Below are 27,554 nucleotides of genomic sequence, written 5' to 3' on the forward strand. Positions count from 1 at the left end.
AAAATTAGCAGGCGCCCTTTTGGCTTGACAGATCAATTTGTTTTTGAGATTTCTGCCAAAATTGTCAGATGTAGCCGTCAAAGCATGAGAATGAATCCAAAGATCTGTGAGCAGGGTCTAAAACCATTATGGTTAGAGGCCTCTCTTCTATACTGTAGTCAGGCAGGTTCCACTACAAAGCATAGGCTACTTTTCCAAGTTAAAACCAAGACAGAGATTCCCCAGTTGACAAAAGATTCGCAGAGCTCCCAGGCCTAAAGGCTTGTCATTCCAAGAACTTAAGTAAACTGCACAAGTGTTTTCTTAACTGGATATAATGAGATTCACTTCTGAATTCAATGTTATCTGCACCCAGTGGCGGATTTAGGTATGGGCGACATGGGCAGCCGCCCCGGGGCGGCATCTTGCCGGGGGCGGCACGGGGCACACACACAAAAATAACATTTGCGCGATCGGTTTTCTATCGCTTATTTGCACGTCACGTCAATGATATCATGTCACCGTGTGAGTCGGAGTGGGCGCCCTGATTCTAGTTTGTGAGCTAGACAGGCTACCGCCTGGGAAGGTCTCCCACTCAGACGTACAACATGGGGAGGGGCGTGGGGGTAGGTTGACCTCAGGTCTCCCCACTGGAAGCCCGGGGCAGGGGGAGCGGGGGAATCTATGAAATAGCACACCTCTAACTTTGTACAGTACTAATGCAATTAGTAAAATCAGTCAAACTACAAAGTGCTACCAAATAAACCACAATACATTCATAATACTGTGAATATATAGTTTCACAGACATATTGTTGCATTTTTTTCTGGTTTGTGCGAAATCGTTAAGGATAATATAAAACCAGTCTGCACACCACCAAGGTGGATTGGTTTAGTCTTGACTCTTGGTTGACAGTGTTGGGGGATGGGTAATGTATTGATGCTCGAGTGCCATATCAACACAAATGGATAAGAAAAGGTGTAAGCCATCAGGTGCTCAGTTTAGGAAAAAGAGGAAAGAAGAAGAGGAGAAACGCGTAAAAGATAAAGGTATGCAGCTATGTCATCTCTTTACGAGCATGTATGCAGCTGTCATCTCTTTATGAGCATAATATTATGCATGTAATGAAATAGGCTAACAAACATAAATGTTATACTAGTCTATGTTGCTTGCTATGCTATTACACATAGGGCGACAATATTCCATTTTCTATCCAACTAGCTTACATAACATTGGATATAATTTCACACAGTTTCATCATGACAATGTGTGTAGCCTGCAGCAAAACAATTACAACCTAACTAGCACATTATTTATTTGGTTAACTTTCATTGAGGTGATAGGATCTGTGCAATTTAGTTTTACTTGTGTTTTTTTTTTGTTAGCAATAGGGTAATAGTGTAATAAATCGATTCTGTTTTTCATTTGTATTTATATACTACAGTTTGTTTCTATTTGTCTTTGTTTGTTGAATCTTATTTTTGTGTTGTTCCAAATGTCTGAATAAAAATGACAGAGCAGAATGGTGCTTTTTTTTGTGGCAGGGGGTGCGCTGAAGGGGGGGTTAGCCCAGTGCACCATACAAGCTAGAACCGCCACTGTCTGCATCACCACATTATCTGTTGTGAGTGGGCCTAACATGATTCTCATAAAAAGATCATTTTAACCCGGTTCAATATAGGCAGGACTTGACTGATTTTTTTTTTCCCAGCTGATTTTTACATCAGTCATTCTTATAAATGAAGTGCACTGAGCACTGGCTCAGACATCAAACAAACGAATAAAGTATTTTTTAAATCATGTTGTACTGCATTCTGTGACATTTTATTTTATATCTTGAACATGACAATCAAAAGGTTGAAGGTTTGAACCCTTGGCAGCATATTGACCAAGTACCCTCAAGGAAGACACATACCCCCAAAATGCTTTTGTAAGTCTAAGTATACTATTAGTAGTAAACTAAGTATACTACTATGTGGATAATACACCCATTTAGTCTATGTGAAGTACCCTGGAAAAAACTCCAAAAATATATAGGCTAATACTATGAATTTATAACTGTCTAGAGTATATAATCGGTTATGGTAGCCACAATAAGATTAATAAAATGAAAGATGATTTTTTCATAAGATGAAAAAAATCATCTAACATCAATCAACAGACAAATAAATAACCAAAACAAAAAAAGCAACAAAAGTTTAGTCAACTGACTCAAAGTATGTATCAGAATATCTGGACACAACTGTCATTCTTGTAACCTGGGAACAGATTTAAAAATGCTGCCGGCACTTAAATGCTACTAGGCTACCAAAAAGACTACTGGCAATCACCTTCAACAACTTACATGTATCAAAATCTTACCAAACCCTCTCCTTTTTGGCAAAAACACACTGTACTGTGAATATAAGGTCCGTATAAGGACAAGTAGATCCCACAGAATATAACATTCAGCAGACTAAAAAATGAACACAATAAAGTCTGTCCTTGTTGGGGAAAACAGAGAACTATACAGTTAATAAAGTCTGTAGGCCTAAAAGTAAATAGTAAAAAGGAAAAATTCTGCTTGACAAAATGAACAGTATTTTTCAGGAAAAATGAGGGGACCTTGGCTTAAATAAGTTCTTTTCAACTAAATAAGTAAATAAATGATTTACATTCAAGTACAGCATGATGAGTAGCCTTAAAATGTTAATTCCCTTTGTGTATGTCAGTCACTGAAAATGAGATTTTATGCCAGATTTTAGACAGCAGTGCACTCAACACTTGACATCCAAAAATGCTGAGCCCGATACCATCCTGGCCTGTTTCATTGGGTCCCACTGGGTTTGGGTCAGGCTACAGGGTTTTAATCCAAATATGAATCCATTAGATTCAAAATGAAACTAAACAACAATACTATGAATTAGCTGCACGTAAATGCAAATACATCCCAAGTCTGACTCATTCACACAGGGTCACACATACATGCATGGCTGGCAAAAGTGATGAAAAAATAGAACAGGAAACCCTGTTTTAATGGCATTCTAACTTGATATTGTGCTTTCTGCTCTAAATTGCTTTAGATAATCACCACATGATATTTTGCATATTTAAAAGCATTTCTGTTAGCTTTTGATATCATTTCCTTTTCACCCTTAATGTTCAGTGTTCAGAGCTGCTTAAAAATGCTCTGCCAAGGACCTCTAAAAAAGAGCAATTTATTTATCGAGGACCACTTACCTCAAATGACAGGGCAAGAAATATGACCATTTCTGAGAATGTACACTGCATACTGGCCAGGTTTAAACAAGGGAAAGCCATTTCAAGAGAAAGGCTAAAGGTTTCTGATATTTACGTGACTTACTACCACTGCTGAACAGAGCTGAAGTAACTTTGCCATGTATTTCTAACCACCTTTAAATTTGACAAGAATGGACAACAATACAGCTAACTTGATTTGGCCAGTGGAGAGTGAAAGCTTCATCAAAAAACTGCCTCATCACAAGAGTGTCAAGGGAATGGGTCTCTGCAACATGGAGAAGGCAAACGGCCCTATATGTGCTAGGCTAACGATGCTGCACCTTACAGTACTGTCCCACCATGAACTGAGTCATTTAAAAATGCCTATACCAAGCCCATCCAAACAGGGGCACAGGGGTAGGGTCCGGCCTGCAAAGCAATTTGTGCCGGTCCTTTAAGTTGTTCTTGCCAATTAATTAAAAGAAAAATAAAATAATTCTGGTTTATAATTTCTGTATGGTCCTACGTCAGAATTATTTCTGTTTGTCCAGCCCCAGTCAATGTAAACAAGCCTTCCCTGACTGATGGAAGCTGCCATGTTCTGCTCTTGTCTAACACTACATTCCCAACACTGTTCTCTCTTGTCCCCAGCGCACTCTCTCAGTACCTGTTGCTAGCCACCAAAATGTCACTTTCCACTTTAAAAAAAGCAAAACCTTAACACAGGTAAGCATATGTTTATATCAGTCTGTACAAGGCCTATGTGTTTACTATGCTATGAGTGCATATCAGTGACAAAATAAAAAAACTTGCGGAGGTACTTCAAGACAAACCACGCTAACCTCAATACAACAGACCCTTGAATCTTCTGCTTGCTGTCAGAAGATTCAAGGGGCTAAGCTCCTGTTATGAGCAAAAACATAGCACCATATTTCAGACTTCTACAGAGCTAGAGAGTGCTACATCTGTACCGCTGCGAGTGGCATGGATATTATCCTAAAAGAAAAGGTTGTTTATGGATGCAGAGACTGTCAAGGAGTGTATGGTAGCATCAATGGAATAGGTGGTTACTGTTGAGAAAACCCGAAACAGCGTGACTGATTCAATGAAAAACATTCCATTATCAGACACGTCATCCACGAGGAGAGTGGAGGTCCTTGCATCGGATGTCTTCAAGACTCTTTTGGACAGACTAAAAAAGGCCGAGGTGATGTCCCCTGCTGTGGAGGAATCAACCGACAACAGCAATGCAGCACAGTCGTGCCTCTACATTACATTCTTTGATTGGACATGCTTTCAGGAAGATATGATTGGACTAATTCCTTTGGAGGACCACAACTGGTGAGACAATTTTTGATAAAACCGTGTCCTTCTTTGAGGAGAACAAGTTGGATATGGAACATATTAATACGCTGGTAACGGACGGTGCGTCTGCTTTGGCGGGCAAGACACAGGGCCCGTTTGCTAGGTTAGCTGATGCTGAGATCGCTACATTCCCTTAGCCACCAAAGCCTGTTGTGTGCCAAACTTGGCAATTATTAACTTTGTTTATTTACCTCCTTTGAATGTAGAAATGATTCATGTGCCTTGATACACTGCCATGCTACGCACTCGTATGCTGTTGTTGTTACAGTTGTATGCACTATAGTGATGTTAGTTAAAAGATTCAATATTTTAGTGATGTGATTTGGCTCACGTGTACTGACTTCTCAATATGGTGTATGTTGTCATTTGAATGTAGATTAGGCCCATGAGCCTTGATACAATGCAATAAGCACTCATGTTGTTCTTTTCTATGCATTTTCAGAATACAATATGTCATTCATATGTCACTCAAAATTTTTTGTTACAGTTCCATGCACCTGTATGCATCTTCCTACAGTACAAGTGTATCTTTGTAACTGTTAACGTGACTACTCAGATTTGGGCCATATTTCATATTTCAGCCACATTTCTCTGGCCCCTCATTTGGGATCATTTTCATAATCTGGCCTCCATTCCAAACTAATTGAATAACCCTAGTCCATACTGTAGAGCTACAGCACTGATTCTTCAAAAATTTAACAAATATCGCACACGATCAAAAGGTCATCAGCACTGATAACAGCATTGAGTTCTGCAAAGAAGTATTAAGAAATTAAATACTAAATAGGGGTGCAACAAACAATCAACGTAGTCGTAGTCAATCAATCGATGACTAAATTAGTTGCCAACGAACTTAATTGTCGATTAGTTGGTCATCACGTGTGTTTTTCGTGCTGACTCAGAATGCTCAGACATATAGAGCCTAAGCTACTTTGCTTTACTGGAGTGCACAATAGAGATGACAACACTTTCATGACCAAAGACCTCAAAAGTGTGGCAGCATTTCACACTTAATCCTTTCGCATGTAACTTATTTTTTATGCTATGTAGCGTGCGTGCTACGTTACATGGTTCGCTATGTTTCCATTAGCTTTATTAAGCTTCTCATCGTTTTCAGTTAGCATTTGCTATTTTTTTTTAATATTAAATCACTGTTTCCTCAAAGCTAAAATTAGGTAGAATTTTTCCAGACTAGTTTTCTAATCGCACAGGTTTTAGCATACACGCTAAACAGCTAATCACACTAGTGTGACTGTACATGCAAAAGGGTTAACTCTGCCAAGAAGGTTGTGAGCTGCAAAATTTGCAAACCTAACCTTGCCTGGCATGGGAGCACATCAGTTATGCTTGAGCATCTGAAAAGGTGGCACTTTGACTCTCTGGATGAAGACTCGTCTCGTTACATTAGTTAGCTGGCTAGCATAGCTAATGTTAATGTTAAAAGCCATGTTACTTCACGTTATGAGCTGTAACGTTTCCTTTTTAAAATACATTTTCTCTTGATCAATAAATTATTAATGACGTCAAACATACAGTGTAGCAAATAATAACCTATTATTCACAATGATCCTGTTCACATACCAAACGTGTCCTAACTTTACAATGTTAAACCAGAGCCCGCCTGCTGTTTAGAAATTCTCCGCTTAAACATTGCAGCATTGTCATGGCGACGTTTATGGCTGGAGACAGTGTTGCTGACGAGTGCACAAGTTTAGAGAACACCGGAAAATTTGATACTTTCTAAATCGTGAAAGATTTCTACAACTCGTGTCTATGTGTGTGCCCAATGTGGGCTGCATTCGAATTAACTCGAACGAGTTATGGGTTTGTTGGATCTCGTAATGCTACCATGGATGGCTTTCCTCAAAGGAAACAGACTTGTACTCCCCAGCAAGCAGCTGCCCTCACTGAATTAGTCCTAGTAACCATTCATTAAATCATTCATCTTTATTGTCTTTATTGTTAGTTAGCATATGCCTAAAACAACCTCAGGCTAAATTTAAAAGCCGACAGATAAATAAGAGCCATTGAGTAATTGTGCAATTCATAATCTGAATAGACGATTATTCATTTCAATAATCGATAGATTATTTGACTATCAAAATAGTCGTTAGTTGCAGCCCTACTATACTGTCGTGATGCAAATTGGCTACCTGAAGATTTAATTAACAAGGCTAGACAACATTTCAAGTTTGCCTGGATTTAACTGGATTAGCCACTGCCTGCTTTTGTTCCTGGACAATGTATAACAGCAACAACAAGGACCTTCTACCTCAAACAACAACAGTATTATCCTTATTCTGTATGTCCCAAAAATATACGAGCAGGAAAAATTCAAACTTCAACACATTTGTTTCCAAACATAATACTCCACTTAAATTTGCTTAGCGATTACTTCTTTAAACAATTCCATTACAAATACATAAATGTTAAAACATTCATGCCATCTAAAAAGCATGATTACCATTTTGGGTTAAACACTAAACATGCATTTTTTTCAGTAACAGAGGTTTCAGTGGTTCAGCAGAATGACTAGGCTTATTCAATGTGCAACAATGGGCAGCGCGTACACAATCCAACCCTGCCACAGCAACTCTTAGTCCCTTACCCCCAGAGAGGCTGTATTTACATTTAAATGAGGGTTAATGACAACAGTCTATTGGTATTCACAACAAGGGCTGGAGACATGAGTTCAGTTGCCTACCCACAAGGCGATACAGCGGACTCCAAAGCCTGAAAAATTTTCCCTTTCAAAGTTGGAGTAAAGCTCAAGGGGCTCCCATTCGTACAGCTCCCAGCTTCAAGCTTATTTTGAAACAGGCTTGTCATAAAGAAAGGGACCGGCGTGTGCACGCACACCTCAATTTATGCAAATCCTCCAACTCGGGACTGTCAGGCATAGTACTGACACTCCAGACTTGCAGCTTCTGCAACATGTATAGAAATGTTAGCTTAGCCGCCGCCTTCCAAAGCTCTTAATTTGGGCTCACCTATAGCAACAAGCGCTACACTAAAAATCTGCCCGTCCTGCTTAAAGAGGTGAAAAATGAAAGCATTGCAGAACTTACAGTGGAGCAGAACTTCCGTGGTCTCCATGGAAATGCTGAGTGCGGCCGGTCCCTTGGAGCAGTGCGGAATGGGAGAGCCAGATGCCTCCGCTACCCGCATCTGAGCAGCCTGCCTAATCCGCCGAGAGGCCTCCTGTTCCCTCCGATTCAGACAATGACCCTGCGCCCTGGGACAGCTGATTTCTAATTCAGCCCCGCGCCTGCTAATGTACTTAGCGCTGCCACGCTGTTCCAACTTCCCCCCCCCTCGTTCTGCACTGACACCCAGCGCTATAAACACAGCCCCTTTTTTTCCCCCTTGAACCGTTTGGATCAGCCGGCATGAGAGACACGATCGGTCGAGTCAGAGAGGGTGTCTACCGTGGGCCTCCTCTGCACCCCCCGCCGTCGCCCCGCCGGGGCAGCCTGTGGGCTGGGCTGAGGCAACTGGGTGGGGTTTGGCTTGCAAGGGAAGGGCAGTAAGCGAGCCTGTGAGGACAGCACTGCTAATTGGCAGTGTCAGGGTGGGGCGGAGGCTCGTCTTGCAGGGGGGGATTCCCCTCCCAGTGGGACACACCTACATTAGTGTGGCAGGGCAGCACAGGCAGGAGATTAGGTGGTGTAGCAGAAGCAGTCTTACAGTATACAATTGTTACATATACATATACATATACATATACTGTACACTTTCATTATTTTCATCTAAATTTGCACTACAAGCTAAACTTCTGAACGGCAAGGAGTTTTAACGGCAAGGGAAGTTTTTTCACTCAAGGACAGAAACTTATGACAAGTTTTATCCAAGATCGCAGAGAGTGGGAAATGCATCTGGTCCACTTCATGACTTTCAAACAGGAACACGCAAGAACATGTCAGTAAAATGTCAGAACCTTTACGTACGTTTTATCCACAACAAACCTCAGCTCATGCATTACTAATTCAGTGCCGTCATCTTTTTATCAGTTTCCTGCATGAGGGGGCTACTCAATCAAAGCTTCCACAGTTTACCCACGAGAAAAAGATGTAAACAGCCTGAAGGGCTTCGTTTTCTCCCTGCCTGCTTAATGCAGAGCCTTTGGGCATTGTGCATCCAGCTTCAAACAAAAGCACCCGCTACAGAGCAGCGCTGTTTGAGAACCTCCCATCGCGACCTTCTGGAACTGCCGTGCCATTGTCCCATTGAACTATGGGATCAATGAGGCGGCAGAGTCAGCCAAGAGGCGGGCGCTTCAGAGCAGTGGCCATGATCGACCACGGCCATCCGAGAGGGAGGGGGGCCTGACGCAGCCCGGCCACTCTACCCACCCCGTGGCCATCGCTGCTGCATTCCAGGGCCCAATTAAGACAACACCAAGCGCGGTTCAGCGCTCTGGCGCACCGGGACACAGATTTCACGCGCGGGCGTTGTTCAGCTGTTGGGGAGGGCAGGGGGAGGCTATGGAAGGCTCGGGACTCTCTCGGGGGCGAAGCGGCAGGGGTGTGCGAGCTGGCCGGGTCGGTGCGCCGCCGAGCGTGCCAGGGTCCAGCTGGGAGAGCAGGTGCAGGCGGGGGGCAGGGGCAGCTGCGGCAGGGATGAAACAGGGATTAGCTGCACGACAGGGCCAGCGCGGGCCCTGAATCAACAGACCGGGCCCTGTCCAGAAAACAGGACGTGCTGCACGGTCCGCTCTCTGTGGGGGGAAGGGGGCGGGGGCTGCTGCCCTACTCCAAGCAAACTAACCGGTGCGGTTAACCTTGCTGCACTGTCACGTCACCAGAGAGCCAAAGAATCACGAGGCCCACCTACTGAATCTCTCTGTGACGATCCTGTGCATGACTGGGCCCCCTGCGTGCTTGTTGGAGCAGGGATACAACACCCCACGGGCTGCGCTTCCCCTTCTCTTAAGACCCCGAGCACGTTTTCCTACATACCATCAAAGCTGAGCTGCAGAGGCTCTGTCCACGGTGCCCGAGGGACGCCGCTCACAGAGATTCGTCTGCTCTGTGCTCGTTTAATAGCCCTGAAATGGCCATGAACTGTCATCAGCGTCCATGGGGTTGGAGATGCGTTCATTCATCCTTTCTGTATGTAATGCCTGCATCTCCTACCTTGCAGAGGATTTGATGGTAGGCCTGCACCTTACAGGGTATGGCTCAGAAAAATTTGGTTCTAATCACTTAGAAATGCCTTCTTTAAAGGAAATCCCTTCCAAGATGTCACGACCACCAGGCCTGAAATCTCATTTTCCTTCCTTTCAATACATGCACTTTCAAAAAAAAAAAAAAAAAAAAATGACTTGTTGGGCCTGGAATTCTCTGCGTGTGCGTACATGCCAGTCGCTCTGAACTCCACCCAACAGGCAGGATCTTTTGACTGTAAAATGGTATTAAGGGCAGTGCCATTGCTGTAACTAATGGAAAAGCTGGCGATTAGGGTTGATCTCGATCTGCGACCCCGCTGTTAACAATGTCATTTAATCAGAATTAAAGGAAGAGCGAAATGCTGATCCCGTAAATCCGGTGGGCACGGACACACTGCGCATGCAACCCTGCTCCGCCGATCCCCAATCTGCACAAAACGCACTGTGTCCCTGGGTGACTCCGCCCGGCCCATCTGCTTTGCCAGATGGGTGACTTTTTTTTTTTGCATTTCTGGAGGTAGCAATCCTACACGGATGTCTACATGAGGATCCATTCCATTTGGCGTCCCGTAGCCTAGAGTTACAACAAAAACCTCAGCCGTCTTGGTCTACAAAGCACGCATCTCAGGCTGAGCCTTCAGACCACAATCCCCTCCATGTCCTGAAGACAGGAAGTGTGTCCAGACGCCAGCCATCTCTGCCCGGGATGGGTCTCTGTCATGCCTACTTATCTTTGCCCTCCATATGGTGCAGAGGAGTCAACTCAGTGCAACTCACAAGCCTGGCTATTTTAAGGCATGCATACCACAGAGTCAAGTGCACTGACCTGCCCCTCTCAGAGTCCAAGTCTACACGATGTAGGGGTTTAGATTCAGAATTCCAAGAATCTCGACTGCCAACGTTACACTACATGTATTGTCATTTAGCAAATGCTCTTATCCAGACTGCCTTACACAAGTAACAGTTTTTACATGTTACCCATTTATACAGTTGGGTATTTACTGAGGAAATTCTGGGTTAAGTACCATGCCCAAGGGTAAAGCAGCAGCGCCTCAGTGGGCACTCAAACCAGTAACCTTTCAGTTGTAAGCCCTGCTCCTTACCACTATGCTACACAATGCTACGCTCTTACAGCAACATGCAGCAACGAGTACTGTTCTTGCATACAAAACAAACACATTCTATGTCCCTATGTCAAAAAACAGACTAAGTGGATCTCTAAGACGATCCAATATGTCCGTTCATTGATTCGAATTCAGATATGCGCACACAGGTCTGAATATTGCACGGTAAGCACAGCCCTTTCCTACCTCAGCACATTAGTTAAACGTGTATATAAATAATGAACTGTCACCTGTGTGTGTCGCAGCGTTGAGCAGGGACAGCACACCTCTTACTGTGCAGCTGATCCCCACAGCCAGCAGAACCGAATGGACAGATTCCTGCCACTGGTCACCGAGCTGCGTGGAGTGACGATTCAAAGGTCGCAACCAGCCAATTAAATACCGACGGCACATTTCTACAGGACAGGACCTCAAGCCCCGGGGCCACGGAGGAACGGTGAGGTTGGGGGTTGGGTGATTGTTCAGCGTGTGACATAAACAGTGGCTTCCCAGAATGCCCCGTCACAGACCGGCAGCTGCCTCCGCAGCTCATGTGAAAGAACAGGGGACGTTAGGAGCCCTCGGCTTTGCGCAAGTTCCTGCTTTGGTGCGTCAAAGCTGTGCATTCACCAACAGGTGTGTGCCACCCAAAGGCTTGGCTGTGTGCTTGCTGTAAATGAAGGGGGGGGGGGTGTTACGGTGGTGGATGGGTGAGGGTGCTGGCACTCATTCAGTTTACAGGGGAGCAGGACCAAAGGTTAGGGTGACATTAGATCTGCAAGCATGGCTCCTTGTGTGATTGGCTCTGCGCTAGTGACGCTGCTTCTCCAATACCTTCGCCCACCCTCGTAAAGGCCAGGTGTAGAGGAGGGGAGTGCCAGAGCGAGCAGATGCATCTCGCTCTCTCTTTCTCTCTCTCGTAAGTGCGCTTTCATCGCACACTCAAAGAGCTGACACACTTCTGTTTTTTTTTTCCCCTTTTTTCCTTCTTCTTCCCCTCGAGCCATCCTTTCGCTTCCAGGTACAAGGCAGCAGCTGGTTGCAAGTAGATTTACAGATTGTGTTTCCTAGGCAACCGGGCAGCGAATGGGGGGAGCCTCGCGTCTGCGAGGGCTCAGAAGCACAAACACGCGTGTACGTGCGGGTGCACACACACACACGCGCATACAACACGCAGAATGTGGATCGGCAGCTTTTCTCCCTTTCACATAAAATGGTGGGCGGAGTGGGTTCCACTGTGTGGTACTCACTCCTGTAATCTCTCCTCCTCTCTGGGGAAAGATTATTTCTGTTTTCTCTCCTTCCCACAGCCAGACCCTCCTCCACAGCCATTGAATTGGGGGCTAATTGGTATGTGTCCAGACCTATTAGGAATTGCATGGTTGTTCGGAACGTGCTGCGTTTCCACGTAAGATGTTGCTCCTTCACGTGGCCCAGAAATCAGAAGCACCACAAACACAACCAGCTGCAGCTTTGTATATTCAGATGTGCACACGGATGTGGTCTAAAACGTTACCTGTTAATGAAATTCGCAAGTGCACGAGACGCTTAATTTTCCTCATCAAACAAGCTGCTTTATGCGTTCATCTTCACACAGGAAGACAAGTACATTGCACTGCTTTTTTATTCATGTGCCATTAGCAGCAAAAGCAGTAAACATGTGGCAGTGACTACTCCAAGGCCCGTCCTGGTGTGGCTGCTCGGTGCTCCCTCACAACATCTTACCTGACATCTGGTGCAGTGATTAAACGCGAGCTGCTCAAATTCAGCGCTGAAACTTTGGCAGGATAAAGGCTTCCTGAACTCTGCCAGTGAGATTCACAAACGGTGCAGAAATTCTTTTACGCTGCGCGCCAGCACACACTGAGCTGGGATCAGCCCGCTGAAGAGGGATGACGTTGCCCTGGAAAACCCCAAACTGCGGGCGGCAGTCATCCTGTAAGAGAGATGTATTGCAGACCCAGCTCCTCTCCGTGTAATCTGGCCTCCCAATGGCCTGTGAGACCAGACAGAGAGATGAAGAGATGGGCAAGTGTTGGAAGGGAGCCATGCATGTGGTCACACACAGGTACCATTCAATAGCTATGAAACAGCAGAATAACTACTTAACAACAGTAATAATATGAAACAATTAAATATATTATAAATAATTATTATAAATAAAGAATAGGTAGGTAGGTAATGATAATATCTGAAACAGCAGGAATGGTCGGCCCCAATGCCTCTTTGAGCGGCATGGATTTTTATAGATTTGAGTGTTTAATCAAGCTTTAGGCTTGATGGCCCTGTTTCCTTTGCCAGTAGAGACCACAATACAAAATGTTCTCCCGCACATTAGGGTTTCTTTATAATCTGACTCAACCTTGGCTTGTAAGGACAGGCCTAATTCTCATCATGCTCATCTATAAACCACCACTTCACCGACAGAAATGATTTTTTGCGTTCTAATAAAAGGCCTGGCGACCCCAGAGTCATCTTCTCCAATCAGCTTGAGAGAGCTGAACTCTGCTCCTCGCAGCAGGTCCAATCCCATACAAACGCGGAGGAAAGAGAAGGCTTATGTGGTCAGAGGCAGGCTGTCCTATTTTCAGCTTCTTTTAGCCTTGCCCGAGCCGCGTTACAGCGGCGGTTTTCTCAGCACCGTACATGCGGCACACAGTAAACATCCATGCCGGTTCATTCACTAGCGTGGATTAACGGGAGGGAAATGCAGGCTTTTTCGCAAAAGCCCCCGATGCTTGTTACAAAGCGAAGTGTTCCACGAGAATCTCAGTGGCTAAGGTGCCTCCAGCCACTTCACAGTGACACTGGGCCATTTTCAGCTGAACGTCGCTGTTGCTATGGAAACTGGCTAAGACCGCACTTCTTACATCAGTTTCTGTGGCACTTTTCTTCCCCCTTCTAAACCTGCGACTTATACTATCCGCAGCGTAGACATGCCTCGATACCAGGCACGTACAGTACGAGCAGGCAGAAAATAAAGAGATTTCCTGTTGACCGTTTCCTGGCCGCTGATATTTCCCAGATGGTTTGTGTCACTGAAAATATGAATTTTGTGACTCTAATTAGGCTGTTAATTCTCCTCAGCAGCTGCCTTCCTTGGCTTTTAAGTGCTCCCGTTGGAGTTTGCCTGTAGTGAAGGTTTCAAGGTCAATTTGGCTGCGTCTTGGATTTGTTTATGCAACAGAACTGTTTCTTTTTCCTCAATAATAATAAAAAAAAAAAAAAAAAAACTCATGCCGGAAGGCCGGCTAAGAGCTTATTTCCATTAAGTATGGCTAAGTGCTGAGGACTGCATGGCAAATCAACTGTTGGTGATTACTGTGCCAGCTCGAGGAAGTCTGAGGAGGGAATTTGGCCTGGTCACAGGGGTTACGCCTTTACAATGAGGGCCCTGATTCTTGGTGCCACTGAGTCTGTGAGCTCAATGCCTGATCCAACAGTGGCCACCTACTGCAGCACATTACACTATATCCATCACTGTATCAGTGCACCAGTTTCCACTTGCTCCAGGGGGAGGAGTGCCCCCTACTGGCCCACTAAATCCCAGCACTAACAAGACAGGAAAATATTGAGGGAGTTCAATACATGACAGGACTGGTGGTTAGCTGGCCACATAAGCTTTAGATATACAGTTACAGTACATGACAGTACTGTAAGAGCTTTACGACTTTATTGTCTGTGGGGAGTAGCTAAATGTTCATCCTCTGAATATGGTAGAGCATCTGCAATGAATAGGCTGTCTCACCTGCTGTTTACAGCATAACTTTCCTGTTTCTTTCGTGCCCTGTAGAACAGAGTTATGCTGATACTTTACAGTATAGAGACTGTCAGTATAGCCCGGATATATAGGCTGCTTTATCAGTTCAAAATGCTCTACTAAAAGGCTAATGCAAGCACTCCTGCATCATGGGTCTGGCTTAAAGCAGGGTTACACTATACCTCAAAGAGCTGTATCAAATACTTTGGAAAACAGAAATCATAAACTGTAGTAATGATTTCTAAATAATGGTTATTAAGAGGGAAATATTTGTTTTGTTAAATTGTTGATTAATATAACATAAAATATAGATGTACTGTAAAAAAAACAAAAAAAAAAACAACCATAGCGTATTTATGGTGATGGGAGTCTGTTTTTTTTTTTAAAAACGAAAAAGACTTTCTCAAACCACTTCTTTATTCTTTAATAAGTTGTTTGAAAAAATAACTTTATACCTTTAACTGTTGTAAACGTATACGTATGTACGTGCCAGTGTTTGAGACATGTTGTACAATTCCACACATCCCAGCAGGGATATAATTTAAAAACAAAAGGCTATACAAAAGAATTACCACAAGATGGCGCTCTTCTCTTTGCCACTTCAAATCTGTGCCGCATTAAAGCCTTGCAAAGAGCAACTCTAATCCCTCTTATTGCATAATTTCAACACAGTTTTAGTTCAAAACAACCACAGCTGAGAGAATGTACGACATCAGCCGATTTTGACAATTATCTGATGAGTTACCGCCATTCTGTTTTACATGATTGCTTCAAAAAAATATAAGAGTGGTCATGTGATCACATATAATCGAAAACGTATTAAATGCGCTTACAGAGAGGACCCGAAACTGATGCAGGCCACACTCGCAGAATGAGAGCTGGTGGAGCACCATGTGGTGAAGACGGGGCAATAGACTCCATTACATCCATGTCCTGTGTCATAGGGCTGTACAGCCCGTCCCATCTGGTGTCCTAGTTCAGAGCTGCATTACATTACTCCGCTTATTTTCTGAGCAGGCCGACATTTACTCTCCTCTTATACTTCCTGTAAACCAGTGCTGCTGGAGTCTTACTGGGGAGGATTTGTGAGGGTGCACAGCTGAAAGTAAATTACACTGCCCTGGCAAATTAAGATGGCGTCGTAAAAAGTGGACTTTATGATTCAACAGCTGTTTGCCAGCCAGAGCTCAAACCTTGGTTGAATCCTGATTGGCTACGTCCTCGGTCCACTGCCCGATTAACTGTCCCGTTCCACTGCCTGGATATTAAAAATCGGACCATTCTGTTTGTTCAGTCTTTGATGTTACATTCACGCCCAGTGCGCTCTGCTTGGAGGAGACGTGGTGACCCGGAGTTGACCTTTGTCAGTGGTGACCTGCCAGTGCCGCACAAGCGGGTAACACCCCGCATTATGGGAAGTGTTCTCCTAACCCTGGGTGGCTGCCAGTCTACCAGCTCCGACCTTTCTGCGCGGTTCGCACGTGCTTCACATGTGGTTCACGCGTGGGGGGGATTAAGCAGGCTCCACCTGCAGAGCGCGGCTGACGCTTTAATTGTTGATAGGGAGGGCGGAGCCAACGCTTCAGAGGAGAGGAACGGGGAAGACCGGAGCTGGTCTGCAGCATCTGCTGGTGTGTAGGAGAGCCTTCACCACCTCTCCCTAGAAACTAATTGTCAACTGTTAATTGTGTCAATCATTTGTTAATTGCGTGCACCTGATTTTGTTTGGGGAACCAGCCTATTGGCTAATGAGTCACACCTGAGTAACTGAAGGTGGGTTAAATACAGGTGTGGCTAGAGAGCAGGAGGAAGGCTCACTTTGTCCCTGCTTTTGGTTGGCATAGGCTGGTTTCCTTTGTTATGTTATTTGGTTTTAAAAATAAATTATTGGTTCTTTTAACCGTCGTTCTTTTCGGCTCATTTACGGGATAAGTGTCGGCCAGCTTCTCTACAGCCGGGATGGCACACGTCGCAAGGGCCCGGGATTAGAACCGGCATGCCGACAAAGCTACGGCATAACCAGATTACACACGGGCATTGGTGACTGCTACGCTAACAGCGCGCATACATCGGCACCCTCTAATCCCACCTGCAGTCATCCGCGGAGCCTACAGCACGAGAAAGCGCAGGCAAGCCTTGGCACGGCTCCTCTCGAGGAGCGGCCTGGGACAGCCCTGCCGAGAGGAAGGGGCTTTAATTACACCGCCAAAACTGCTCTCCCAGGACGGGATCTCCTTGGAAAGCGGCGAAAGCGGTGAAATGTCCTCCCCATTAAGGGAGCGGGTGGCCGGCCTTGTACTCCTGACAGTGATAAATAGAGAACATTAGGGGCCTCGGAGGCAAATTGGCAGCCCGCGGTTTGCGTTGCAATTACACTCCTGAAGCCTCATGTATCAAATGGATTCAGATGAACAGGTGTGATAAAGTGCACTTTGGGAAATGAATGGAAAAGGAAGGCCCTCACTGACAGTAGACAGAGTTCATTTATACATCCCTGGTGTGTGGCCCTACTGCACGTCTTCTCCGGTCTTTTCAAAGTGACATTGTGACTACATGCAAATTAAAAAAATCACATATGAAATTCAGCTTTGTCCAGCAAAGTGTGAACTTTAGGGGGAAAAGTAAAGATGATAAACTGTAGTTCAACACAGCCTTCCAGTTCCCATAAATAATCATTTACAATCACAGATGTAAGAATGTGTGTGATCATTTCACCAGGCTAGAGAAAAAAATGACACTGGTTCAGTACAGGACACAAGATGTGAGAAGCTTTATCATACTTTCATCATCCCAGCTTGACAACTGACAGGCAGTGCTAAAAACACCCTTTATATTGGCCGGGGCTCTTATGTCTCACTGACCTCATGAAATATCCTGTGCATACCTCTTTGCAGGTGATGCTGTGAGCGTTCCATGCTCAGCCAAGAATTTCTCCAATATCCTGTGCTTAAAGGTGCTTCCAGGGTTCCATTACACAGCCAAAGCAATGTGTCTCCAGACTGCTTCTCAGCCCACCCCCCTACACATGATCTTTCCTTCCCCTTATGCGTAATCTTGTGCAAGTTGTTTTTTTTAATGGTGTAGGGCGGCATTTCCCAAACCTCTCCTGGAGGACCCCTTGTCCTGCATGTTTTAGATCTCTCCCCGTTCCAACATTCAAATGATCTACTCGTTATGAACTCCTGAAGCTGCTTAATAACAAACTGATCATTTCAATCAGCTGTGTCTGAGCAGGGAGAGATCTAAAACATGCAGGACAAGCGGTCCTCCAGGAGAGGTTTGGGAAACACTGGTATAGGGTATATTGTGCTGAACCAAATACGCACTTGTGACCTCAGCACTGTGTTTGAATACAATTGCTAGAATGTTTGTGCAACTTTTCAAGCCATTTTATTAGATACATTTAGCACTGCTGAGACAGCAGTGTAGCATAGTGCTAAGGAGCAGGGCTCATAACTGAGAAGTTGCTGGGGCACTGCAGCTGTACCCTTGGGCAGGGTACTTAACCCAGAAGTGCCTCAGTAAGTATATAAATGGACAACAATGTAAAGACTGTAACCTATGCAAGTTGCTCTGGATGAGACTATCTACTAAATGGCAGTGATGCAATGCAATGTACTCGCACCTTGTCGGTCACCCTAGATAAGAGTGTCTGTTAAATGAAGGTGTGTTGTAATGTGAGCCATACCCTACCATACAAATACAGACCTGTGGCACTGCAGCACTTTAGACACGACAGCAGCCAATGTTGATACAAGTGACAGCACTAGCCGAGCCAAACAGTACGCGTTTTCCAACCTCGCTTCAGGAAAGGGGCTGGCCTGGCATCCACCTACACGGGCGGCGGGCAGCGGCGCAGCCTGGAGCTCCCACTGAACTCTGCACCGCAGCAGTTATCCCCCCCGCTAATCCCGAAAGGGTTAAATGGCCGCAAAGCAGCTCCATTCCACACTGATGGGTTTTATGAGTGAGCGCGCCCTGGCCAGATTAGATTGTACCTAATGCTTGGTAAGATGATTACGTCTATTTCAGGAGGCATTAGTTCTGTGCCGGAGTTAAAACGGTGTTTTATTGACAATTCATGAAAGAAAATTTGAGAAAAAAAAAAACTAATACGTTGAGGGGGGGGGGGGGGGTTGGTGGGATTGGCCCCGTATGTCATTTATCAGAATGATACAAGATGTAACTTTCAAATAAAGCAAAGCACTTCACTAAATGAAAATCACTGCCGTACACAAAACCCCATTAGAGGGGCAAACAAATTTGCATGAACGCACAAAAGCCGAGACGCAAGAGCTCAAAACGATAATGAAAATCGGGCAACCAAGCGTTCGGCTGACCAGGATTATGTCCGCCTGTGAAAAAGTGGTTTGAGCAATCCGTTCAGGATTTGCACAGGTAAAGACAACATCGTGGGATGCAGGTCAATGACTACTCAGATAAGATACTACAAGCGACTGCCGATGCTGGTCTGTGAAAAACTTTGCAAAATGGAACACAGATTACCCAACCCATGTATGCTGCAGTTGCACATCTTGTTCTAAAATTCTAGAATTTTATTTTACTATTAAAAGGACTTCAATGGCCATGGATAGCTGAACTAAGACTGAGCGGCTCTAATTCACTCCCAAAGGAGGTTATTAGGAAGAATACTGTACCTTTAGCTAGGATGTTGTAGACAAGTTCATCTCTCCTTAACGTTAACAGTGTGTCAGTGTTAGGAACATCACAAGTAAGTTTAGATGTTTTTATCTTAGGAGAGAATGTAACATGGCTTTGTGGTGCAATGATGCTAAAGAACACAACAAAATCACTCTTGCACACATTTTACACACACAGACAGGCACACGCACACACACATTCACACACACTCACACAATGTCACTGCCACCAGGTGTTCCCCTGAGGTTCCACACTGAAAAACCGAGGTGCTCATGGAATGCAAGGGTCATTCCTGTTGGTTGAAAACAGGCATTTTCAACTATCACTTCAGAGGGAGTACTTCAGCATCTTGTTGTAATGAGCTGCTACCGACCCAAAAAAAAAAAAAAAACGGAAAGTGACGTTATGAGATATGGAGGTGCTCCTATATGACATCTGCTATGGCATTACACATTATTCAAACAGCATGTAGAAACGATTAGAAATATAATCTCCCAATTAAAATCTTTCTGAAAGGCTCCTAACTAAGCCTCACTCTGCATTAAAATTACATCTTGTGGTGGTACATTGAAGTGTAAGACTGTCAAATCCTATTCTTTCTTGATTTCTGCTCTCACAAGATGCACAAAAAGCAAAAATAAATAAATATATGCATAAATAAATATAGGGACATGACCTTTGGCCAAACAAGCCCATTAGGATGTCAAATTAAAAGAGACCTTGGACATTTTGGGTGGAAAAAAGACAGGGGAACAGCAGACACTCCTGAGCAAAAGGCCTGTGACAGGATGGAGCCAAATGACCCAAATGGCAAAACATGTTAGTGGAGCGTGGACATCCAGCGACCAGCAGTCACCTCAGAACTTGTCCCCGACGGATTTTACTTCAGTAATTTTTGGCTTAGTCTGGGTTCCCATGATGACTGGCTGATGAGAGGCGGACCTGCATCCGCCCCTTCGGCATCCTGGTCCAAAGCCTGCGGAGGCTAACCACATCTGGCAGCCGCTGCACTGATGACCTCATTATGGAAATAATTACCAACCCGCCGTATTTGATCACAATGGTAGATTACGTTACATTTAATTATATTCCCTAAGAATCGTTTTTTAAAGTAATTACTGTCATACTTATAAATAAATTTTCTCAGCAGCACACGATGGGGATATTCAACAGATCTGGTCTACTCCAGGACAATGCTGCTGGTGCCAGCGATCGGTCAAAATGTGACATCAAGGGCTGCAATGACTCCTCCTGTATTTTGTTTTTAACTTTGGACAGTAAACTGTTTTGTTTCTGTTCCACTGTGTTTAGCTCCAGCACAGAGAGGACTCACGTGGTATGAGCAAAGTGAAAAAGACATATTTAAATTTAACAGGATTCCAAACTCAGCACACACAGCAGGAGAGGTGGACCAATCCAGGTCCCAGGCCACTAACCTGAGCCAGTCGAGCTGTGAGAAACAGGCTACCCACCCGCTAAAAGGCCTTGATTTGTTCAGCATTATTCTATGGTGTTAGGATATTTTGCCCTTCTCCGTGGAACTAAAAACAGGACGATGTGGGACACGCTGACGAGAACTGATGTTTATTTCAATGCACAAGGGAGAGACAAACATCATCAGGACATTCGGGCTGTCTGTGCCGAGTGAAACTCTAGAGAATCAAGTTGTGTGGTGTGTCGATATACAATCCATGGTCATGCATATCAAAGGATTGAGTTAAGTGGCGGGCCGGAGACAAATGGTCATGTGCCATGGGGACCCTGGCAGAGCCATTCAGCAAGGATGTTTGACATCCTTGCTGCAGACACTACAGAGGTGTTATACAGAGACATACAAATTACAGACATAGTAATGGTAGAAAAGGGGACATAATACACTACATATAATATATATACATGGTACTGAATAAAACTGGGAACCTATCAATAGCAAAAACCAAATGACAGTATCATACGTCACACTAACACAGCCATTGCTTTCACGAGCCTTACTTTGCCTCCGGTTTAAGATATTTTCATGTTTCTGTTTTTTGGGCTGTCACACGCCAACGTGAGTGAACCCAGTTCTGGAATGGGCTAATCCGCAACAACATTAACCTAAATACGAAGATTTGGAGTGATTCCAGGAAGGCATCCATCGGTGATGCCACAGCACAAAACAAATGACACCTCATGGTAGATGGCAGGTTTATAAGTGTGTGACAAGCTAATAAATGAGAAGTTTTAAGCCGTCCACGGAATGGCACATATTAATTATGAATGTTGACATTGGGGGGAGAAAACAGATTTCAAAAAGCTGAGCCATAAGGAAGACAAATTGAGCACATTTACTGCTGGAGCCTGCAATATTGTTGGCCACGGCAGCATATTTCAGAGCCCGTTCTGTTTATTCTGAGGATATTCCAGCTCAACTGCAAGGAGGACACACGATTTAGAGGGCTTTAACATATACCAGCAGCAGCAGTCAAACGCGCATCCGCTCAGAATTCACTCAGAGGCGTGTGAAAACAGAGCAAACTGGAGGCATTTGGTTGCTCACCCGGAGAGGTGGATTAGCAAATGAATTAGTTTCCCATTAGTTGCTGTCTCCACTGACTTCCCCACTACCGATGTATTAGGCCAACTGCTATGATTCCACAAAAAATGCCAAATTTTACATCAAAAAGATGGGCCAATTGCTTGAATTTTTGTTGATTTACAGTGGATTTGTATGGCATTCAATGGTTAAGAAAAAACACACAGCAGCATTTGTAACTGTACACTATTGAACTAGTCTGTAATTCTCAACATTGCCTTTAGCATTTGACCTAACAGTACTGGCCCAGTATTGGCCTGGCCCAGACACATGGAGCACAGTTTGTACAATGCATGATTTTTGCAGCTCCTTGAACTTTGGGGGGGGGGGGGGGGTGTTGACACATTTCGTGACAAAATCCTCAATCAGTGACTAGATTTCTCAAGAATTATGTGATTTTGTGCATGCTGGGAGCTGTAGTTCAGAGAGAAAAGATGTCACATACTTCCAGGTCAGCATATGGCTACCATTAATGCCAAACAAATCTTTGCACCTAAACTACTGCACCAGAAGGAAGGAAACTGAATTCCAAATGTGAAAGTGTACTACTCACATGTTACCCAATAGTGCTAATTTCATTTATAAAATGTGCAGAAAGAAAACAATACCAGCTGGAGTAAACAAACAGGACTCCATTAATAAAATAAGGCCTGCAAACTCAAACACAAGTCAGAAGAGATGATTTTGGTCAGTGCTTCTGACAGGGGGAGACACTCTACCAAAATATTAAGACAAGCTGTCTCCTGCAACAGCCTGGTAGGTACAGGTCCTGTGCATGGAAGGTGCAAATTTATAGAAAAAAAAGGGTCTTATGCATCATAATTACAGGGTACAATGACATTTCCTGATGTCCAATTTTTTCCATCTGACAAATAAATGAGTGTTTTGTTCCTGTTGGACATTAACTGTGCAATATGTTTGCCAGACCACATCAGAATTTTTTTCACTCAATATTTCTTAATGATAATAAACAAATAGTGTACTTAAGGGGTGTGGAGATTGATAACCACTTCAATCTTTCAACCCAACCAACCTCTTCCCCCCACACTTTATTGCCTTCCCACAGAAATTGACAGGAGCATGTCTTGGCGTTGCAATTAAAACATACTAAACAGATTCAAAACATAAAAAAACAAAACACATACACACACATGTACTTAAAAACAGAAGTTATGCACTGATGTCTTTCCGGACACAGGTACGTACAGCCTGCTGCCCACATTTTCAGGGTGGCTGTTTTCAAACTGGGACTGAAAACTGGGGTTAAGCCCACACCTAGTGATCCCCAGGTCTCCTTCATCAGTATGAAAGCCCTTAAGCATCAAACATAATCCCCATAATAGCAGGGGACTTCCAGTGTAAATATAAATCTACCCACATACACTAGTTCAACATTTAGCTGTATTCTAATGTATTTAACTTTATATTATGGTTTGAAATGTTGATATTTCTTTATATAAAACACAGCTACATTAAAGGAATGAAATGTAGTTGCAGCACAATGCCCTTGAGTAAAACAATCCATTTAAAATCCACAATAAAAACTCTTTTCCAAAGCGAAACCTGTCTCTTAAACTGCTTGGTATTTGATCGGTGCAATTTGCTCCACCCTAAATTAAAAGGCCCGTGAGCTGCCCCTTGAATGAACAGTCAACAAGAGGAATGTTGCTCAGCAAAGATAATCCCACTATCCGAAATCCATCTGCTTCCTTTAGGATCATTAAACCGGGCACAGAAAAACTGCACTCAGAGACATCACCAATATTGGAACACTGAAAATAGGCAAAGAGTAACATTTACCGCAAAATCAGCAAAGACAAAAATATCTCCACTGTGGAGAAGGGCATGAGGCTGCAGAATGTGGACATGCCAAGTGATTTGCGCCAGAAAGCATAGCAACAGAGCCCTCATCAACCTCAACAGCTTGTTCTATTAATACCCTCAAGTACTTTAAATCCTCAGACAGATTTATTTAAATATGTAAATGTAAATATATATATTTAATATAAACATCTGAGTGCCTATGACAATTTATATAAGCCCAACACACTGTAATAGTGGCTAGCAAATATGACATAAATTTGTGCCATGGACACCATGATAAAACTCCAAATAAGAGGTAAATACCAAGTATCATTATGAGAATATGGTACGATATGTATAGTCTGGAGCATAAAACAGGCATTTCTAGAAAACACTATGTTGAGAACATGTTTGTTTGTGGCTTTCACTAATAACAGATTAATCAATGGCATGACTGAGATGAAACCCCGCCCCCAAAAAAAAATCCAACAACAGCTGTGAAGGTTGCCAAATCTCATTAAGCATCACCACAAAGCAAGCTAAGCAAAATGGAGGGATCACACCACAACAGGTCAAAATGAGACCACAAAAATAACTTTGATTTTCTGTTGCCCCAAAGCATTTTTTTTCTGAAAAGAGTTGGCAAATTTGTATCTGATACACCAACAGAAAAAAAAAGCACTTTCCGCACCGTTTGAAATAAAATGAATTTTTGGCTGTAGACAACTCCAGGTGGGGTAAATGAATGAATCAGCAAAGCAGTAGCTTTTCCATTGAGCAAAGGTCATATTTCACAGAATCACGTGCGTTTTCCTTTTGCGTTCAGACCAAGAGGCCCAAGAGCCTCTGGTAATGACACGGGCAGGTCTGGGCTTCGCTGTGTGGACCAGCCTCAGATTAATTCCACTCTGACCTACCTAGCAACGCTTGGAACAGGCTGCTCTTGAAGATGCCCATCACTCTCAGAATGGCAGTTTTTAGCTGTTGTTCCTCTGGTCTCCGCAGTTTGGAACAGTAGTCTTCCAGAAGCCCTAAGGCCCGAGCTGTGTCTGTGGAAAGAACGTAGACAACACGCTGTGAAACACATCATAAATCACACACAGACGCGGCGTTACACCACAAGACTTATTTAAAGCAGTTAATAACAGTGAATAGTGATTGCCTGAGACAGAGTCACATCTCAGTTTCCACAAAATTAAGGAAGAAAAACACTGACACAACAACTAAATCATGTATAGTTAGGAAATTTGTGGAAAGTGGGGTGGAGCGGTTTAGCTTCACTTAGATTCTGGTACAAGCACTACTCCTGTTCCACTTAAAATGACAATCGAAGGCACCGACGAGAGGTTTCGCCTAGCGCAGCAGTTCAAGGCCTCTATTTCTGCTCCCTCTACATCGCACAAGCAGACGAAGCCGTAAACGCAAAGTTGGTGCGTGCATGCACCGGGGCAGTATATAATTAGCAGCCATTTCCACGGATCATAAGAGAGGCACTTTGCTGCTGTGGAGAAATGTTGTGCTTGGATCAAGTGTTCACTTGGCACAGAGCATCGGGAGGCGAGATGTCACTCACTCACACTGGGCCATGGGAGGGAGTTGCTGCTCACACCCTGTCACAGCAGGGGGAACAGCAGGGAAACAAAGATGCCTTGTACCGAAGGGCAGCGTCTTTGTAACAAATACAAAAAAACTGAGTGCCCCTTTAAACAAGGATCAGCTGTACAGCCACTATACCTCATACTCTGCATTAAACTTAATACGGTCTGGAAATCCAGTGATGTCAAAACTAAGCTGTGGTACTGACTTTATTATATAATGTAACATTTAAATATTAGACCTAAATGTTCTCCCTTGACATCCCATGATTTTTTGTTCCTGGAACTTTATTTTGTGAATGGAGTGCTACACTCATCTCAGAGACTTTTTTGTATTAGGGAGGATGATATATGGCTATAAAAATTATCCAGTTACTCAGTAATTATAAACCAATGATAAGTGATCTGAAATGGTAAATGGGCCAAGGTATCTATGAATCCTTCACTAGAGGGCTGCCAAAGTGCTCCTGAAAATGAGCTATACAATGATTAACGTCAGTTATTTGGTTTTGTCCAAATCATTCAGTTTGATTAGGCCATGTACCGCATTTTTTTGTTCTTTGAGAAAAAAGAAGCTGCCAGGTCATATCAGTACATTTAGCTCCTGTCTATATCCCAGTGGTGACACTTCTAACCCCAAATAGCTTTAGTTAAGCCCACAAGTCTACATATTGAACAATTTGACGTGAAACGCCTCCAGTAACATAATTACAGACACAGCGACTAAGATCATTTGGGGTCATAACTGAGCAAGCTACACTGGACGGGCTATTTATACGGATCACTGCCAGGCGAACTAAAATTACATTACTACTGAATCGCCATATTTAAAACATGAAGCACGAATCATATAAATCCAGAGATTACATGCTGCAAATGTAAGTGAGCGAGTGTAAAAAAACGAATAATAGCATGCACATTCCAAACCTGCTGAAAGATCATACTGGGTTCAGCAGGAAAAACGATCAAAAGCCTCACAAACTGTTGATATTCTGCGCAGTTGCAACTAGTGAGCCAAATCAAAAGACAATTAAGCATTTAGATGCAGCGCTTGCTTGTCTCAAATTATAGCAGTAAAATTTCGGAGGTATAGCGGTTGAACTGCACCTGCCTTGCCGTACAGCAATTCAAGAAGCAAATCCACACCGTAGACGACCATCGGTATGGGTACGTTAGACGGTAGCGTATGCTACATCCACAGCTGATATCTTGAAAGCAATGCCAATGTAATAGCGTAAAACAGCCTTCATATTTTGCTCATCACATTTTAGTAACCAAAATCCTACATAGAAGGGTGGAGGCCAAAGGCCATTTTTCGGCCCCACACGACTGCCTGAAATTGTCGTGTAGAAACACATCTGTTGACACAGAGAACACCGTGACAGGCCCTTTTGGTAGTGTAAACACCTGTTAGCTCGGTGGATCTACTTCAGCTCTGCCAAGACACTCACCTTTTTTTCTCACAGGCATCCTTGCTTCTTGGCAATCCGTTGAGTGTATTATAGTGCTGAACAACATACAAAAAGTCTCCTCTTCTCCTCTCTATTACTTATAATATTCAGAGTTAGAAAAGTTTCAGGCGAATATGTAAACCGTTCGCAAGACGTATTATTGGCGAGTGTGTAGCATTTAAAAACGTGCAGGCACAAAGAGCGGCAGCCAGTACTTGGTATTTATCGTTTCTCAAAAACTTCAGTCAGACATGGTTAGAATGGCAGATCCCAGACGCTGGGTTGCTGGCAATGCTATACAAAACGCGACTTTTTGAAAAACAAAGATTATGATGTTTGACTTTGCCAACGTTTTCTATTTGTGCTACACCCATTGAAAGAGGATCCATTCGATTCCACGTCTTACAGGACTCCACTTTGACGTAATGCATACTCATTTCCAAAAAAAGAAGTGACGTTAAAAATCGGTAATAAATTGAAACTATGTAACACAGGTGAATATTTTCTCCATTGGTCAGGTGGTCCTGCTAAAAGTGTACCAAATAAATCTCCCCTGTAACGTTACGTATTCCCGGACAAGATGGGCTGACGCTGGTGCCGTTTCTTTCGCTCCTCTCCGCACACGCCGACACAGCGGGAGTAAAAGCGATGTCTTCACTGCAAACAGCGACGCTGACTGCGCCAGGTTTGCGCACTTAATTCAAAGAAACTTTCCGTTTCGTGAGAGGTCCCCAGCAAGATCGCCCCCTGGTTCCATCACTTTTTCGTCTTCATAATCACAAGCAGCCTGTTGGCATGGTGTCAGTGACCCTCCCATGTGATGAGCGTAGGATTTAAAAAAGGAAACCAATCGCAGTCCAAACAAACATTAAAGG

At 43.9% G+C, this 27,554-nt stretch overlaps 1 protein-coding gene across 1 annotated transcript in view; it reads right to left on the minus strand.

The window, feature by feature from the left end:
* The window catches only part of dlg2 (discs, large homolog 2 (Drosophila)), a 220,566-nt gene extending 193,494 nt beyond the window's left edge, over positions 1-27,072 (minus strand). The window contains exons 1-2 of the mRNA XM_036522959.1: positions 26,680-27,072; positions 24,551-24,682 (exon numbers count right to left, since the gene is read on the minus strand). Of these exons, the coding sequence (XP_036378852.1) occupies positions 24,551-24,682; positions 26,680-26,746 (199 nt within the window). The 5' untranslated portion in view covers positions 26,747-27,072. The remainder of the gene's footprint in view (positions 1-24,550; positions 24,683-26,679) is intronic.
* Positions 27,073-27,554: the final 482 nt, after the last annotated feature.

The sequence above is a fragment of the Megalops cyprinoides genome, chromosome 3, assembly GCF_013368585.1.
Source record: "Megalops cyprinoides isolate fMegCyp1 chromosome 3, fMegCyp1.pri, whole genome shotgun sequence".
NCBI lineage: Eukaryota > Metazoa > Chordata > Actinopteri > Elopiformes > Megalopidae > Megalops > Megalops cyprinoides.